This window comes from Echeneis naucrates, chromosome 11, assembly GCF_900963305.1.
Source record: "Echeneis naucrates chromosome 11, fEcheNa1.1, whole genome shotgun sequence".
NCBI classification, from domain to species: domain Eukaryota; kingdom Metazoa; phylum Chordata; class Actinopteri; order Carangiformes; family Echeneidae; genus Echeneis; species Echeneis naucrates.
The window spans coordinates 11152882-11170273 of NC_042521.1; the positions used below are offsets into that span (position 1 = coordinate 11152882).

At 41.0% G+C, this 17392-nt stretch overlaps 1 protein-coding gene across 2 annotated transcripts in view; it reads right to left on the minus strand.

The window, feature by feature from the left end:
• cdk6 (cyclin dependent kinase 6) overlaps positions 1-17392 on the minus strand; it is a 28408-nt gene that overhangs the window by 8754 nt on the left and 2262 nt on the right. For both annotated transcript variants that reach the window (XM_029513859.1, XM_029513858.1), the window contains 2 exons: positions 15276-15411; positions 11095-11262 (listed from right to left, as the gene is read on the minus strand). In XM_029513859.1, coding sequence (XP_029369719.1) covers positions 11095-11262; positions 15276-15411 — 304 coding nt within the window. The remainder of the gene's footprint in view (positions 1-11094; positions 11263-15275; positions 15412-17392) is intronic.

The window sequence follows — 17392 nt, forward strand, 5'->3', positions numbered from 1 at the left end:
TTCCAAATTTGTCCCTGTAACTCTATGGGGAGCTCTAAGTGTGTGTGTATGTGAGTGTGTGTGTGTGTGTATCCATAGCCTGCAGGAAAGCAACAGCATTGTTAAAAGCTACAGTAGGGAAAGCCTCCAGACAAAACTCAGTGACCCCTGGTAAGAGAGTGGACTGGTTCCAGGTGCTTTCCTAAACTCCAGATTTTTCCAACAGCTTTTGGCTGCAGTCCTCCCTTCAGGCCCTGCTGAGTGCTTATCGGGATCTCAGAGTCAGAAGCGAATGTTTGTAAGCAAAAAGAGTGCAGTGTCACCTAGATTTATTTATTAGCTGGATTGGTATGGCTGCGGGAGTATGAGGAAATGATACCCCGATTAGATGGTATCCATGTACATGTATGGGTAATGTGGAGGATGTAGTTGGCCAAATATGTACTAATAAAGAGTGAGACATGTCGTTCTCTAAGGTTCTCTAAGGTTGAATGATTTCAGCATCACTTATAGTGATCAGAGATTTTAACCACGTCCAACTCATGTCATTTCATTGCCTGTACTTCAGCTAGCGTACTTTTGGTCCTTGCCTTATTATGTTTTAGCCATGTGAGCAGTATGGTTCTATGTATGTCAATGTCAGTTGGGTGATCCTTCACTTTATTTCACACAGGCATACCCCACATGAATTCAAATTTGTTAACATATTCATGGTCCCCAGAGGATGAATCCTACTGACTTTGTTGTCGTGAGTTGTTGTGAGTTTTCTTCCATTTGCGTTGCAAATGAAATATTTGGACATATTCTGGATTCATATAAAAATTCCCACAGATTCCCAATCGTTGGGGGATAGTGACTGCAGTGATCCCACCATTTTACTATAGCCAGGCCAAGGTTTCAAAAAATTTGGAGTCATGACCAAATGCAAAAGCATCTATGATTCCCATCAAGTGTATTATGTGGTAAGCCAAGTCACCAATACCATCATGCTAACATATTAATCTAAGATGGTGTTAGCACCATGACAATAATTCCACAGTGATATGGACAGATTTTCTGGTAAACAGCTACAGCTAAATATTTAATTACCCACCTGAGAGTGCCATGCAAAGAGAGTTTTTAAATGGGCTTTAATCATAAATATAGCAGAGGGGAAAGTCATTTGTATATATATATCACAGGAAAACCTCAAATCTAACCAAAATGTACACTGAGCTAGAATTCAAATTCAAGGCAATCAACATTGATTCCAATAAGAGGAATAAAAAGTTCTGTCATTTCTTTCTTCTACTCTGAATGGCACTATTAATAGAGCTGGGGGCTGCATTTTGCAGATGTGTGACACATTCTCATCTCCTGCATCCTGCTTCAGTGGAAACAGTGAGGAAGTTGAGGCTAGTTGCCTGAGATGTGTCGGCTCAGTCACGTGACCAGAAATGAGACATACACTGAGAATGAGCAGGCTGACTTTTAAGGTCACTGAAGATTTTTAGAAAAGTGAAACCTCAAAGAAAAACATGAATGGAAGTTGTAAAGCTGCCCTTAGTCAGGCAACAAAATGTCATTGAGGTTTTTTTTTTTTTTTTCAGCATGGGAAAATACAAGACTGCATTCCTTTAATGTTTTGCAGGATTTTATTTCTTTCTGCGATTTTAACTGCAAGTTTTCTGCAAATGCTCATTTTAATATTAGGCTAGAGGACATAAAATCTCAATTTCTCCTCCAACTGCCACGACGTGCCTTTGCTAAAACCATTAAACATTTAAATATGTGTTCCAAAATGGGGTTAGTGACAAAGGACCCAATCACCACCTTCTTGCAACTGTAGCTGCTACAGCCTCAATTGCATTTGACTTGATTCTACTGCATGGAGTTTGTAACCCTGCAGAGTCAAAGGTTGGGGCTCAGGTATATGGCACGCTCACGCAGAGCCTTCTAGGAAGAACCACAGATCTAGAGCTCAGGGTATATCCGCCTCAATGCAACAGTTACAAAGTTATTCGAAAACCTGGCCACAACTGCAGATTATGGCACTTATAATCTCACATGCAAGCACTCAGAGGCACAGCGGAAGATAAATGTGTTTATCTTCCGAGGTTTATTTCCATCTGAAAACACATCCTGACTTTTTGCAAAGTAGTACACTGTCTCTTCAGGAAGGTAGTCTTAGTCTATCCTGCATTAACAAAGCCTGCAGTCAGCAACTGTTTCTTTTTTAATTCATGAGTGCTAATTAAAAAATAATCCATACCAATAGTGTACTAATACATCTGGAAATACCTGCAAAGCCAGGCCTATTTGTTCCCTGATTTTAGACATTTTCAAATCATCGAGGCTTTTGGGTTAGTTTGGCAAGTTTGAATGAATTTTGTAGACTTTCAGTTGTAGACTAAAATAGGCTGTATTTTCCAGTTAGTATTTACAGTACCAGGGTGATGTATGTGGCACTGATTGAACATAAGCTTTTCATATCATAATAAAGGAAAATGTCACCCACCGCAACAGTTTTATTATTAATAAAGTATTTCAGGCTTTGGCAAGACGGGCTATATTTTGTAATTCAATGAGCCTATTTCTGAAATTCCTAAGATTTTAGAATATAACAGCATACTTCAGCAGACTTTTTACTTTTTAAACCAAAACATCAGACTGAAATTCTTTGGTTTACCAAAATCTTTATGCTCCCTAATTATTAAGTGCCTGTATCCTGAAATGGTTCATCTCAAACGTTAGATTTAGAGCTTGAAGGTGCTCATTTTCACTTCCAAACACTCTCCAACAGTTAGCACTGCTTTACAACCAGGGATCCTCCGCACCATTTTTCTCCCTACCTCCTTCCTCTCTCCTGCAATCTCTGGGTCCTTCTCTAAGCCTCTGAGTCTGTAAAACACACGTGAGACAGTAAAGTCATGTAACACTTGCAGAGCCTGTAACGTCTACAGATGTACATGGATCATATATGTGTACGATCACGCTCTCCATAAATGCTCCATAATCAAGTCTGCTATACTGAACATCTCAAAACTATTACACTGACAAAAGAACATGCTTGAGTGGTCTGAACAAAAAACTTCATAACTGTTTACAGGGAGATGATAACACATAGTTGGTTGTAAAGAGAAAAAGGACATGCTCCATTTGCAATGTTGCTCTTTTTCTCTCCTTTCCCTTCCTCTTCTTCCAACTACATTTGCTTTCCTTCTCTTTTGGCCTCTCTTTCTCATCCCTCTCATTCTGTGTTGTGCGTGACATATCCCTTCTCATTTCTCTCTCCTGCTCTCCCCTCCTCTGTCCAGGCTGAATGAAAACAGAGATACAGACAGAGCAAGTTGGACAGTCAAGACACATACAGTGAGTCAGCTGTAAAGCTGTGCAACACTGTGTTTTGCTCTTAGGTCAGCTGCTTTGCATTTTCAATCCGTCTCTGCTCATCCGACACCCCTCCTCATGGCAACAGAAAAGGCAGAGGTGGTCAGATAAAGCTGAGGGAGAGGAAAGAGAGTTAGACTGAGAGAGTATGTGAGAGGCTGACTCCAGATTAAAGGACAACATTCTGGGAATTCCTTTTTGCTGAGAGCATCCTCCACCTCTTCACCCCCACCACCACCATCCTCCCAACTGCTGTTCTCTCCTCCCCAATCTGTTTTTGGGGAGGAAATGGCTTCTCTTGCCCCAAAGGACCCCCAGACCTCCAGGGCTGGACCTCCGAGCTTGTCTGAGATGAAACATCCGGACCTGTGCCACCAGTGCACTGTGCATGCACAGCACAGGAATATGAAAATGGAGAACATGCATGTGAATACGGGGGCGTTGGGTTTGTGTTGTGTGTGAACACTTTCACATGACTATGAGAGCACGACTATGAGAGCACCTGCTTCTGCCTGGACAAATGCACTTGGATGCCAAACACTTTGTGTTTGAGTGAAATGTATGCACACAATCTGAAACATGTGTTTGATGTTTACATGGTTTTGTTACGACAGTATTTTAGCTTAGCATAAAGGCCAAATGTGGTAAAATCTCTATAGCTCAATCATTGTATATCCTATTTGTTTAAAAAAAAAAAAAAAAAAAAAAAAGTAAAACCAGAACTGTTCAATCTCTGGACAGAAATAAAATGGCTCCTTCTGCTTCCTCCTGCTTTCAACCCTTTTGGCTATACTACATGCTACGTCAAGGCGTCATCATGAGTGTACAGATGAGTGATACTTATCTCCTGATCCACTTCACATCATGAAAGAAAATAAACTTTTCCTTTAGACTGGTGACCTCATAACAACCTGTCTGCTTCTCAAACAAAATTATAAATATATGAAACATTTTGTAATAAGCCAGAATTATTCTTAAAATTGTACAGTTATTGGGAGAGCCAACATTCATGCCTTGGTTCTATCCTTTTTTGAGTCTCACTAGCACTGCCATGAAACAATTATTTTCCTGTCACACTCCAAGTAGACCTTTACAGTGACCTGGTGCCTTGAGGATGACTGAGGCCGGGGCTTAGGGCTGAAGCACCGGAGGCACTGGGACTGATGGATCTTGGCCAGGGGCCCATGTTTACATTTTCTCTCACTGAGGAAGCTCAGGATGAAAGCGTACCACTGCACACACACACACACATGCACACTCAGTACTTCAGTTGCACCAGGGCCATATAACTGTTGTGATTAAATCAATTAAAGTGTGATTGCACATTTGAACTTTCTTCAGTACTGAGTAAAAAAGAATAACCCTGTACTGCGGCTGTTTCTCTAAGGTAAATGGCTCTACTGTGCTGTGCTTGGAGTCTTAAGATTTAATTACATTCAATCCACAATCCACAACAAATTAAAGTCTTCCTAAGTAAACCTCAGAGGAAAGAGGATAAAGGCTACACATTGTATAGGCAGGACACATATGGGAAAAGCAGCGGATGTTATAATAATAATATGAGCTAAACTATGCACACAGAGTCCAGTAGAGCTGAGGCTGTGATGTTGTGTCTCCAGAGAGGCCCCATTCGAAGCTCCAGCAGTCAGCCATGTTGTAAACACCATTATTCCACTCCTCCCTAACTTTCCCTTTTTCTTCTTGTTTCACAAAAAGGACAGTTTACAATTGCAACAATACTATTGTACCAGGCCAAGACAGGAAATAAGGAAAGAAAGATTTATGAGAGAAGTAGAAGAGTTGGGGATAGAGTGAGTATGGGTATGGAGGAAAAGACAGCCCTACAGGGCCAAAAGGAAAAGTGCAAGAGCAGCACACAAACTGTATACAGTGAGACAGAAAAAAGGGGCACCACAACTGTTGCCAAAGTATGCACAGCATACAGGAATGCAGCATGGGGCCCTCGGTGAGCGAAACAAAGACAGCACAGTCAGTGGCTCTCTCTCTCCACTGCTACCACATCCGCACATCATTAGCTGGAAAATTCCTGATATATGCCGTAATTTCTTCTTTTTTTCCCTCCTCTTCCTCTTTGCCGTTGCTGGTACAGACACGGCTTTCATATCCAGATGCTGGTGTTTGTGTGTGCGCGTGCACCAATCAGTGCCCACTTTCTCCAACCAGGAGCTTTGCCAAGAGACACTCAACAATTAATGCGGTGAATTACAGAAGACAGTATGTGTGTGTGTCTGTAGGGGGAATCACAGGAGAAAAGCAAATGCGTGTGAGGGTATGTTGTGCTTGTGTGCATGTGTGCAAAGATTCGTAACAATATAACTGCCTGTGCTTGAATGTATGTACAGAATATCCATGGTCATTTATATATCCAGATGCTGGTGTATGTATGTGTATGTGTGCGTGCGTGCTTGTGTGTTTGCTGATGTCAAATTGGGGCCAGCCCCTTTGCTCCAGCCGGCTGCAGTCAAAGCATAGATGATGACTTTTTCCTTTTTTTCCCCAAGCGGAGCCGTTTGAGGAGATATCTAAACATTCCCAGAGAGCGCTGCACGTGCTTTACTGCGTGCAGTGCACAGCACCCCCCCTCGCTTCCCACCACCACCTCCTCTCTGTTTCTACTGCCTGCCTCCCTTTTGGTTGGTCCAGTGTAGAAACACATTGTCTGACAAAGTAACAGATTCACATGAAACACAAGTGTCCTGTTCTCCTGTTCATCTGTGGTCATTGCACTTTTGCACCATATATATATATATATATATATATACACATATACACACACATACACACACACACACACACACACACACTCTGCAGGTTGTCAGAATCCTGAGAGATTCTTGCAATATTTTTTTAAAGCTCCTTTTAATTAATAAGGGTCAAAACACTGAAAAGCCATTACCTGAAAGACATCTTATTTACATTATCACCAGCATCATAATGCGACACAAGTAAGAGCACACAAATCTACACTTAACCTTAACCCATATCCCCAAATGTGGTATGTCTTCAGAAACGGGAAACACCTTCATAGTGACAACTCAAACACAGACTGAAAAGCGTCTTACTGCTCTTGAAAGCTCAGTATTGTAAAAGCCAGTCTGCTGTTTGAGTGCAGGCAGGAAATCTGGTTTCAATTTGTTTAATGTCGTTTGAGATATGAGTGTCTTATTCTGGTAATCGTAGTGGGAGGCCTATAAGTAGAGGGAAGTGGGGAAAGATTTGGGAAAATACCTCTGATCAGGTAACGATTTCACTCCTCTGCATGTCACCAACAAAGATTTTGTGGAAAGTGACAGTGACTGTATTGAATGGCTGAGAAGATGCCGTCAAAAAACTATAACAGTGACATTATTTGTTTACTTTGGTGATACACCAGAACAACCTGGAACAATAATTTCAAAAGACCAAACATATACACTTTTAAGATCTGTAAAATTTCCTTAGGTTATCATATAACTCAACTACCAGACTGAGGATAAGCCAAGAGTCAGCATGGAAAACACTTAGAGCAAATAGAGTGATGAATTTTATAAATGCAAACTGGCAATTTGTTTTGAAGTCACTAATGCTAAAGTCTGGTGGCATTCGCTTTTCCAAATCCAATTTGAAAGGGAAAGACATGCACATGACATGCATGACAGTGTAAGCTAATGGGCTTCATAGGACCATTCAGTCAGCCATGCGTTACAAGGGTTTCCAGTAGAGATAGTAAGAATAGAAAGATAATCATTGTCAGGTTCCAGTAGTTATCACCAATATCACTGTCACTTCATATCTTCTTTTTTAAATATATAATTAAAATCTGTATATTTTAAATATACATTTATTTCTTAGAGAAATTATTCCACTTGGGCCACAATTTAAACGCACTGCAAAATAACAATACAATACTGTGGCAACCTCAAGCTTATGAAGTACTTTTGAAAGGAGCTTGAAGTTTGAAATAAAACATCCTTCTTGAGAGCTGTTAACAAAGCTGCTGAAAAGAACTTATACTTAGGAACTCAGACAAATTATTAAAAAGAAGGTGGATTGACTTTATTCACAGTTGTCAATGATTTGGGGTTATTACAAAGTCCACTGGTAGAAGTCACAACCAAATACTGAATTCTTACTCACTTAGGAGCCAGTAATTAAGCTCAGACCAAAAACACTCCCAACTGAAGCTCCCACTTAGGCTATTTTTAGACTGAGGATGTTTTGATTTTAATGTCCTTCAACTTTGATTTCGCTGCGGCCAAGACAGATGATGGAAGGTTTCCTTCTAACTTCAAATATTTATCATGGTCCTTGATCAAACCTAGCCAGTGTTAATAAGTCATGTTTTAACACTGTAGTACACAAAGGGATTTCTGTACTCAGGTATTTTGTAAAAAAAAAAAAAAAAGAAAAAAAAAAGCTGTAGCTTTCATTTCAAATGCAAACAACATGAAAATGAAAGTGTTTTAGCAGAAATGCAATTTCAGAAGGATGAAACTCCCTCTCCACACTCTTTTCTGGTATGCCAGATTAAACCATCAGCTTTTCCCATCTGCCTGTCACTCACAGCAGTACAATGACTCTGCAGCCAGACTGGGGTCATTAAAAAACCATCAACAAAGCAACAGACCCCTAGGGACTGCCAGGGGCAGCCTAATCTGGACCTCTGCACCAACCCAATGGGTGGTCCCCCCTCCCTCTCTCTCTCTGAGAGGGTGAAATTTGTAGAGCCATGAACCATATACAACATGGTAGGTGAGTGATGTCCATGCAACCATCAGTCACACACACAGTGTATGAGCAAATAGACCCAGACTCCATATGTTTTACATAAATGTGTGTGTGTGTGTGTGTTTTTTTTTTAATCTTTATTTATTTCTTTAGCTCGTTGCTTGGTGAGAAAGCACACTCATCACAAAAAGAGAAGTTCAACAATGTTGGTAAATCATCAGCAGAAAGTACAAGAGTGCTACTTTCAGTCTGTAACACTGGAAAAAAAGAGGAGCAGGGGACTCTTTTTTGACAACTTTATGCAAATACTCTCAGCTATCTTGTCATTCTACAAGTGCAAAATGAATCACTTTGAAAGTGAGAGAGAGTTTTCGCTTAAGCAACAGCAGCTCTCCAAAGCCCATCTGTCTGCCAGTAACAGTGGCATTGGGTGACTAAATAAGTAACTGCTGGCCGAAGATCCTCTTAAAGAGTGTGTACATGTGAACTGCAATACAGTGTAGATTATCTGCTTTTATTAGCAACAGGAAACACTGAATGGATGAATGGAGAGTGTGTGTGTGTGTTTACGTATGTGTGTTTGCTGCACTGATAGGGGGATTCCAGACACAGGAACATTCATCTGGAACCGAAGATCCCGTGCTCATGTTGCAGCACTTCACTGCTGTGGCGCATGCTTACAGCAACACACACACACGCACACACACACACACACACACACACACACACTCTTTCATGTTCACAAAGTAAGTGTGTGAATTTTGTGTGACCTGTGTGAATTGCCTTTCTATGTGAGAGCAACTTCTGGGACTTGATATATGTCACAAATAACTTACGGTGAATTCCCCATAAGCATTCTTTCCTCTACAAAAAGTGTCCCTGTCGAGTCATGAATGAAACATATCAAAAGAAGTGTGGAAAAACAGTCTTCAGTGAAACCACACACACTAAATATTTTGTAATGCATATAGTTTTTATGGCTTAGTCCTATGAGAGTCAGCTGTCCATTTCCATCAGCACAATGACTTATAGCCATTAACTGAGAAAATACTTATCCTAATCATAAAAATTACCCCAGATAATGGTAATGACTGTGGCCTTGACCTCAGTCACATGTTACTCAAACTCAAAAAATACAACTGACAACAATCTGTCCAGACATTTCTTTCACTGATATTTATCAGTATTTTCTATTGCCTTACAATATTGCTTATCACTTTGCATCTTCACATTTCGCATTGCTAATCAGAAATCTATAAGTAATTCCAAGAAAAAAAATTAATCATGACTCATTCTATTTCTGAGTCTGACTAACCGGATATGTTGTTTGGTTTCCTGAGACCTATAAGCCATTTACTGTTCATATTTATACTACTATCAAGAAAAACAGTGAAGGGCTGAGTTGGCTACGTTAGGGGACAAAATGTTTGTCCCCAGCTGCTGTGAACAGCATAATAGCACAATTTGAAATTGCTTTGGTATAATAATAAAAGTTGGCATTATATTTCACAAGTGAATCACAGAACACAAGTCCTTATGTAGTGAGGTTGGGAGTATATATCAGTTCCAGTTGATACGAAGGGAAAGCACCTACTCATGTCCACTCAACCCTTGTTCTGCAGTGACTACAAGAAAAAGAAGTGTGTTCCAGTTTATCCTGATGTTGAGAGCAGAATAATATTTTTTCCTTCACAAGATGTTTATATTTACTTGCTCGGCAGATGCTGCACAACTTTGACAGATCAAGTTTTCTTGAATGTTGCTGAATATTAACTGGATGGAAATTACCTTCAACCCTCATCTGAAATCCCCAATTTTTTGATGCCCAATCAGCTGATGAAGTTACAATTATCTCTCTTTATTAACCTTAACACACAGGAACATCTATATCTTGGCCTATGGAGATCACCATCAATTCGTCATTATTATTTCGTAAGCTTGGTGACAGCCTCTCTCTTTTTTTTTTTAAATGTCACACTCAACAAATGCAGAGGATCAATTATTATGCAGGAACAAATTGTGTCTCTCTGAATGTAGAACATATAACAAAACCCCCGGCTGGCAAATAAAGGTTTATATAAAAAAAAAAAAAAGGTATGGAACTACTGATCTGGCTACCTTAATCTTAAAGGTCTCATCCATCTTTATTTCTACTCTTCTATGGCCCCTTCAGTTCCTCTGTATATTATCTGGTCATCAGAGCCCAGAGCTCAACAGTTGAACATCAAAGTACCGACAGTAGAAAGGGAGGGGTGTCTGTCTCTCCTCGTCTGTTCCATCCCTGTCTGCAACAACCACTGAGGGATTCCTAAGACAGGCTGTGGGGGCCCTTTGCTCTCACTTTACACAGAGAAACCTTATCATTTGCCCCAGTGCTGTGAAGCTACCAACTGATGCCCTGTAAGTGCCCGCTACATCACATTAGACCCTTTTCAACTAATTCTCTAGAGATGAGTCATTCAAGAAAGTACGCTTCTGTGTGTGCTTTGAAAGAATGATGCTCTGAGGACAGCAGTAATGTTAAACTGTGAAAGTACACATATAAACCACTTTCCAGATCAGCTACACCTCAGTAAAATGAAAAGGGAAGCCATTAGTAATGGGGTCAATTCCTCAACAGTTATGTCATCAATCAGTATGTTAAAACAAAATACAATTAAATGCAATATGCATTTCCAACAAAAGATATGCTAGTTCTTGTGTGCTATACTATGTTTAAATAAGTGACAAATATGGGAGAATGGATTTAATATTCAGTCAAGTACACAGCTGGGGTAGAACTCAACTGATATCAGCTCCTAAAGTTACTATGATGTCATCACCCTCTGTTCATTAGATCATGTGATATTCCCCTATCCATGTGTATTTGTGTCTATGACCCAATTAAATCATCCTGCGACCCACTTTTGGTTCATCCTTTGGCTCACAGTATTAGGGAGTGTTTGTTTTGAGTGCTCTGTTGCAAGGAACTATTGAATGAGTCCCACTGTGTTCAAATGGATGAACAACACAACTCACCACGGAGGTGAGCGCCATCTGGAAGCTGTAGATGCGGGCCAGGCCGAAGTCAGCCAGTTTGATCTGTCCTCCGCTGGTGACCAGGATGTTCTGGGGTTTCAGGTCACGATGGACCACACGGTGCGAATGCAGGAAGTCCAACCCCTGTAGCAGCTGATACATCATATCCTGCAAGAAACAAAATGAAAAGAGCAGAAAGCAGGGTCAAAATCAAAGGTCAGGATAAGATGACCACAGCAAACAGCAAAGGCCAGATGGTTTATGTTTGATCACATATTTCATATTGTTCCTTCAAAAATGTCAAAGACAGATGGTTTCATGACCTTGCACCTCCACGCCAACATTTGAATTTGAGTTAATTCATCTATCAAATCAGGGGGAAAAAAAAAAGGTCTGAATGAGACCTTCAGTGTTGGCTGAAACATTGGTTTAGGGAGGGAGTTAACCATATGAAGCCTTGATCGTTCCTTGTTGACTGTGGCAGATAACTGACACGCACACATGCATATGGTAGAGGCAGAGAGAGGCCCTGCTCTGTACAAGCATGGATCTGTGTTTCTTAACAACTGTCCTGCTTGAGATGATTGGCACTGGCTCTCTTTTTATACCCAAACCGTAGGCACTGCATCCATGACACACTAACAAAAGGAAAGTGGTGCCATCAGAAATGGACGATGTTGAAACGAGTTTAGACTCGTCCTTTTCAAACCGAAAACATCTCAAGCAGGTCTTGCACCTGTAAACAAATAACAAGTCATCACAAGGAGTTGTGGTGAGCTTTGGTTCCACAGAACTATGACTTCAGCTATTTGATTAAATAACAACTAAAGACTATAACAGAAAATAATTATGAAAAACTCACTCTCTGGTTTTTAGCAGGAAAACCAACAGAGCGGAACAACGTGGAGATGAAAGAGAAGTGAGACTTTAGTGGAGTGAAAATACCAGGATGCTGGTTACATTGCACCCCAGACCATACACCCCCTTCCAAAATACACACACATTCTCTCCTATACACACACACATGCCCCTTACACACACCCCCAAACCCCTCCGCCAAGACCTCACAAGTGACATGGACCTGAGCCCACAGCTCTATTCACTTGCAGACCAGCTGGTGAGTGAGTCAAAGGGGTCTGCACACTCAAGCAGAAAACATTAGCAAACGGCACGGGACTGGCTGCTGTGCTGGCCATAGAGGAGGTCCAACACAGGACTGCTAAGATGGGGCGTGATGTGAACGTGTATCTGTGTGCCTGTACAGACACACACAAACTGAATGTCTCCCTGGGTTGTGTTAATGGAATGTGTCCATCTAAATTTTCCTTTGTGTGCACGTGGATGCCTCTGTGCATGCATGCGTATGTGTATGTATGTGTGTGTGTCTCTAAAATGCACATGTGTGGGTGCCCTCTGACCAAGGGCAGGCAGGATGCATAAACAGACCCTCCTTTCTACATCTCCATCCAGCCATGACCTAGCAAGTGGGGCAGCAGACAGACAGACCATACGACAGAGGCAGGCAGTTGGTTATTTTGTGTGTGTGTGTGTGTGTGTGTTGAGGGAGGTTGACACAATAGCATGCACCCCCTCCATCAGTTCCTCTCTGCTTTAAATAGCCATTTCACCGTGCTTCCTTTCAGCACCATTTCCTAGTAAACACTAATTATCTCACAAGTGTGACTCTTCAACTAACCTACAAACAATCTTGGCCATTTAAATGGAGTGTCAACTTCTCTGATGTATCAATTACCCTCACAACTGAGAATGTAAAAATATCTCAACTATTTTAGTCAGGATAACCTGCAGAAAAGCCTGTACAAAAAAAAAAAAAAAGGAAATTAAAAGAGTCAAGCACTGCCTTAAATTTTGAGAATTAGGAGTATAAAAGTGATCCACCTCACAGGCTCAACCAATACAAGGCTGATTCAAGCAGCAGAGAAACGCAAGAGTTACTCAACACACAACTGTCTTGAACTGGCAACACTTCAACCAAAAACCCCACAAACAAGTTAGGCAGGAAGAAACAAAAATCACAAAAAAGGCAACAGATCTGACCCTGAAAAAGCAGGAGGACCTGAAAAAAAGTAGTTGGTCCTTTGCAAGATGCAGTCAAAACATGCCTTTCTGAGTGCACCTCCCTTTCTAATGCAAATGTACCAGAGGCAGCCATATTGTTTATTGTAGCTAGGCACAATATGGGACATCTGCCGGTTAGCGTTAGTGTAATTCCCTACCCATGCTTCATTAACCTCCCCCTTTATGTGCCCACAGAATGGAGCTGAGGAAGCTTGGACGATGGCGACAGAGAAGGGTGGGTGAGACCCAATACCGGCCCGGCTGAGGAGCACTGAGGCTCGGGCAGCCTGGCTGCTTGATGTCCTTCCAGCTCATTTGATTCCTGGAGGAGGGCCTCTTTCATCAATGACCATGTGGTGGGTCTTGAGTCTGAGTAAGGCCAAGTGGGTGGTGGAGCATGGGGGGCTGAAGTGGACAGGCTGGGCCAGGGTGGGTTGTCTGGTGCTGGGGGTAGCCGGTGTCATCTGGTATATTTGAGAGCAGATGAAGTTATTGAAGAAAGTGGGGGTGCACATTGGGGGGTTCTGCACAGTATCCACTGTCCTAGAAATAACAGGGAATGGTGCCTGGGTCATCTGGTCACTCCCTCATTGTCCTTTTGTCCCATCAAGACTGCAGCTGTATGGATGCTAGGAGAACGCCTTTAGAGGTTAATATGCTTCAAAACAAGTCCTCCTAAATTGATGAAGAGCATCAGAAACCTGTGATAACATCAGAATTGTGCTGGTGTGTGCCATTGGGTCGGGTTATAATTAGCAATTTTATGTCTCAAGATTTTCTTCTATAAAAACGACTTCTGACAGAAAAAACAACTTAGTTGCCTTTGAGGCAGTAGGTAGTCCAGAAGTGCTCTGTTGTATGCACACGTTAATAAGTACTTAGTCTTACTACCTCTATTTTAATTGAAGGCTTTTCACGTCATAGCTGAGAGTGGCTATTTTAAACCCTTGCAAATACTTTTGCCAGCAGATGTGGTCCAACAATGTGCCATATGAACTAGTTTTTTTTTTTTCAAGCCTTTACACCGCCACAAAAAGTGGTCAACTAAAGACCTCATACTCAAAGACAAGGTATATACATTTCTCACACCTACAGAATCCACTCACTTGATCACCTACAGAGACTACAGTAGAACGTAATGTATCAGCTTAAGCATAAAAAACCCTGGGAAAGCCTCAGGTGTGCTCTATCTGACTTGTCTACGCTTGCACAGCATCCCACCAACATTACAGCCTGACACAAAACTTTAAGGCATAAACCCAGCCCTGGGGTTAAAAACCAAAGGTTACCGTAGCTTCCATGACTTCTCTGTTTCAAATACGACACTTTAAACTCAGAGGGGCCTCTGTCCTAATATAGAGATATACCACTCCATTATAATCCACAACATATCGACAGACCTTGGGGTGAAACATGATAGAGATTTTTAAAGAGATTCGTGTGGGAAAGAAAAAAATAATAGAAGACTGTTAGAGAGGAAAAGAGCTGGCAACACATTTACTTCCGACCTCTTGGCAAAGTGCAAGTGGATACTTTGTGGATTTGTTTGATGAAATGGAGAAACTGATAATGGAGGTGATCTTATCTTCAACAGAATGGTTGACACAGAGAATGACTATTAAAGACAATTGCTGGCGTCAAAAAATTGAATGTTCTCAGTTTTCGACACACATATTTTCTCTTAATTTGCAAAACATTGTAAATCTGGAAAAAGAGGGTAAAGTGGAAATAGACAAGCTGTGCAGTCTTTAATGTGAAGCCCAGCTGCCCATCCACCCATCCACATGTGGTTCCCTTCAAAATGCCCTGGTACCTCTGATGGTAGTGGGAGCTCCATGTCCTCATTGTTTCTGGCCAAGAAAACTCATTTTGTAGCATATGGACACAGCTGTGGTCATGTAATGTTCCTCCCTCAGATGATTAGCAAATAGCTTCTTTCATATCTAAATTAGAAACTAAAGGGGATATAGAAACTATTTATTTTAATTAAATATTTTGAAATGTGTTTAAGAATGTAATTTATGTATCAATCACTGCTATGTAATTAAAGACAGAGATGATAGTAGTTCTCTCTGCAAGAACCTCTAGAAAACTATGGCTACCTTGATAGTCTCAGGTGGTACTCCGGGATCAGGTGCCTTCTGCAAGTAGGTGGTCAGGTCCTGATCCACATGCTCAAAGACCAGAGTGAGTTTGGTTTCTCTGTCAGTTCGAGACACTGTGCACACATCAAACAACCTGGAATAAAAGGACAAGATGGATCAATACAATTAATTTCATGGTCCAATTGTACTGCAACCATACTTCTGGCTACACTAAGTTTTGGACAGACAACTGGTAATGTGAAACAAAACACAAATTTACATAATGACTGGCAAGACAACAAAGTGAAGTAGTGAGTGTTTTTTGTTTATGCCTAATGAGTCAAAATGTCATCTTAAAAGCAGGGTTAAAGATGTTGATGCATTAAATATATCACACTGTAAGACAGAGCGGAAACGATTGGAGACTAGCAGGTTATACTGATATTGTTCTTTTCAGATTACACAGGAAAACAAACCCTAGTTACATATTTAGCTTTTGAATATTTAAGACCATCAGGTCCCAAACCCAGTGTTTATGGTTGTGTTTCACTAGGCAACTAAGGCCAAGAATCCAGATTATGTTGGCAGAACTGCCAAGGCAGGCTTTAGTGAGAAGCTGGAAAAAAACTATCCACTATGTCCTCTTCAAAGAGCTGGGGACCACAAGCAGCATTCCTCAACCAACACTATGACAACTCTTGATGCTGTATGTGAAGTCAAGAGGAGCCAAGGCAGCATCTTTCAACAGAATCACAGAAGACAAGGGAGAAGGGTTCGATGATGGATCATAATCAGATACATATTGTGCTTGCATGGGTTATCATCAATAGTATATATTATTACCCAAAAATGTATGGGTGAGCCAATGAAATGGTAAATGCATTGTAAAGCCATTTTAAATCTTTACCAATATAACCAATTAACAGCCCTGCACAGGCCTTTCTATGTTGTAAAACTGAATTTGATTCCATTGGATGTCATAATTCACAACTTTCAGTGCAAAGAGTGATTAAATCGGGATTTGGGTTAGGAAAAATAAATCTAAGTGACGAACTTTGAGATTAAAGCGGCAACTATATATTCATAGTGAACTCCTACTTGTAGCATGTGCTGCTACAATTCAAACTAGCTAATCAACATAAGCTGTTTAAAATTGAAGCATGGAAAGAAATGACTAAATCTCTCCGGAAGCTCTTTCATTCCTATCCAACGAGGCATCGTGTGTCAATGCCAACACCCTTGCAATCAGGGGACTTGGAAATGTTGGAGTCAGAATGGTGAGTGAGAAGCGATTCGTTCAAGGTATTAGGTCTGTGCTTCATGTCCCAGAATAGAGGGCATCCTCCTCTTGAAGCACTAGGGTTAAACACCCTTCACTGCTCAATTGTTGTGCTACAATAGGGGCTCTCACTAGACACTGAACATATGGAATGAATAATGGGCCTCATTACAAACATCCAGGGGTTGCCAGGAGTCACACAGAAGGCCCACAATGCACTCTTCCTGGCCTGAGCGCCTTGGCAATGCTGCATGGATAAACTGGAGCATAGTGAGATTCCTCTGATGGTTCAATGCGTATGACAGTTTACACTCTTACACCAATTTATTGCAAGAAAAGCTACTGCATGTTCTTTAAACACATATTTCACAACAGCACAAACTCAATTTAACCACTAAATGAAACTGGCCTAAAAAAAAACCTGAATCCCCACTGACGTATTTGTCTTCAAGTGTGAACATACCCCATTGTGACAATTTTAAGAGAAAACCATAACCATTATCCTCCATTATTCATTTATACGCCGGGGAATTATTGTTAGAGGGGTGAGGGCATTGGCCATGCTTTTGAAACATCCATTTAGAACTTCCCCTCCAATCCCAAAACACTCAATATTCCATAATAAAACAAGTACCAATGTCAGGCCTTGGTGAGTGCCAACATATGACGTCGTATCTGAAAACTGACCTCTATGTGAACAATTCATTATAAAAGTGAAACAGCCTTGGTGTGCAGAACAAAGAAGAAAGGAACTATAAAAAATTGGGTAACTTGTCATAAAGTTATTTTCATTAAATCCAGACTGACTTTAAGTAACTGAGAAAAGAGACTGTCCTTCTAATGGACATTGTGTGAA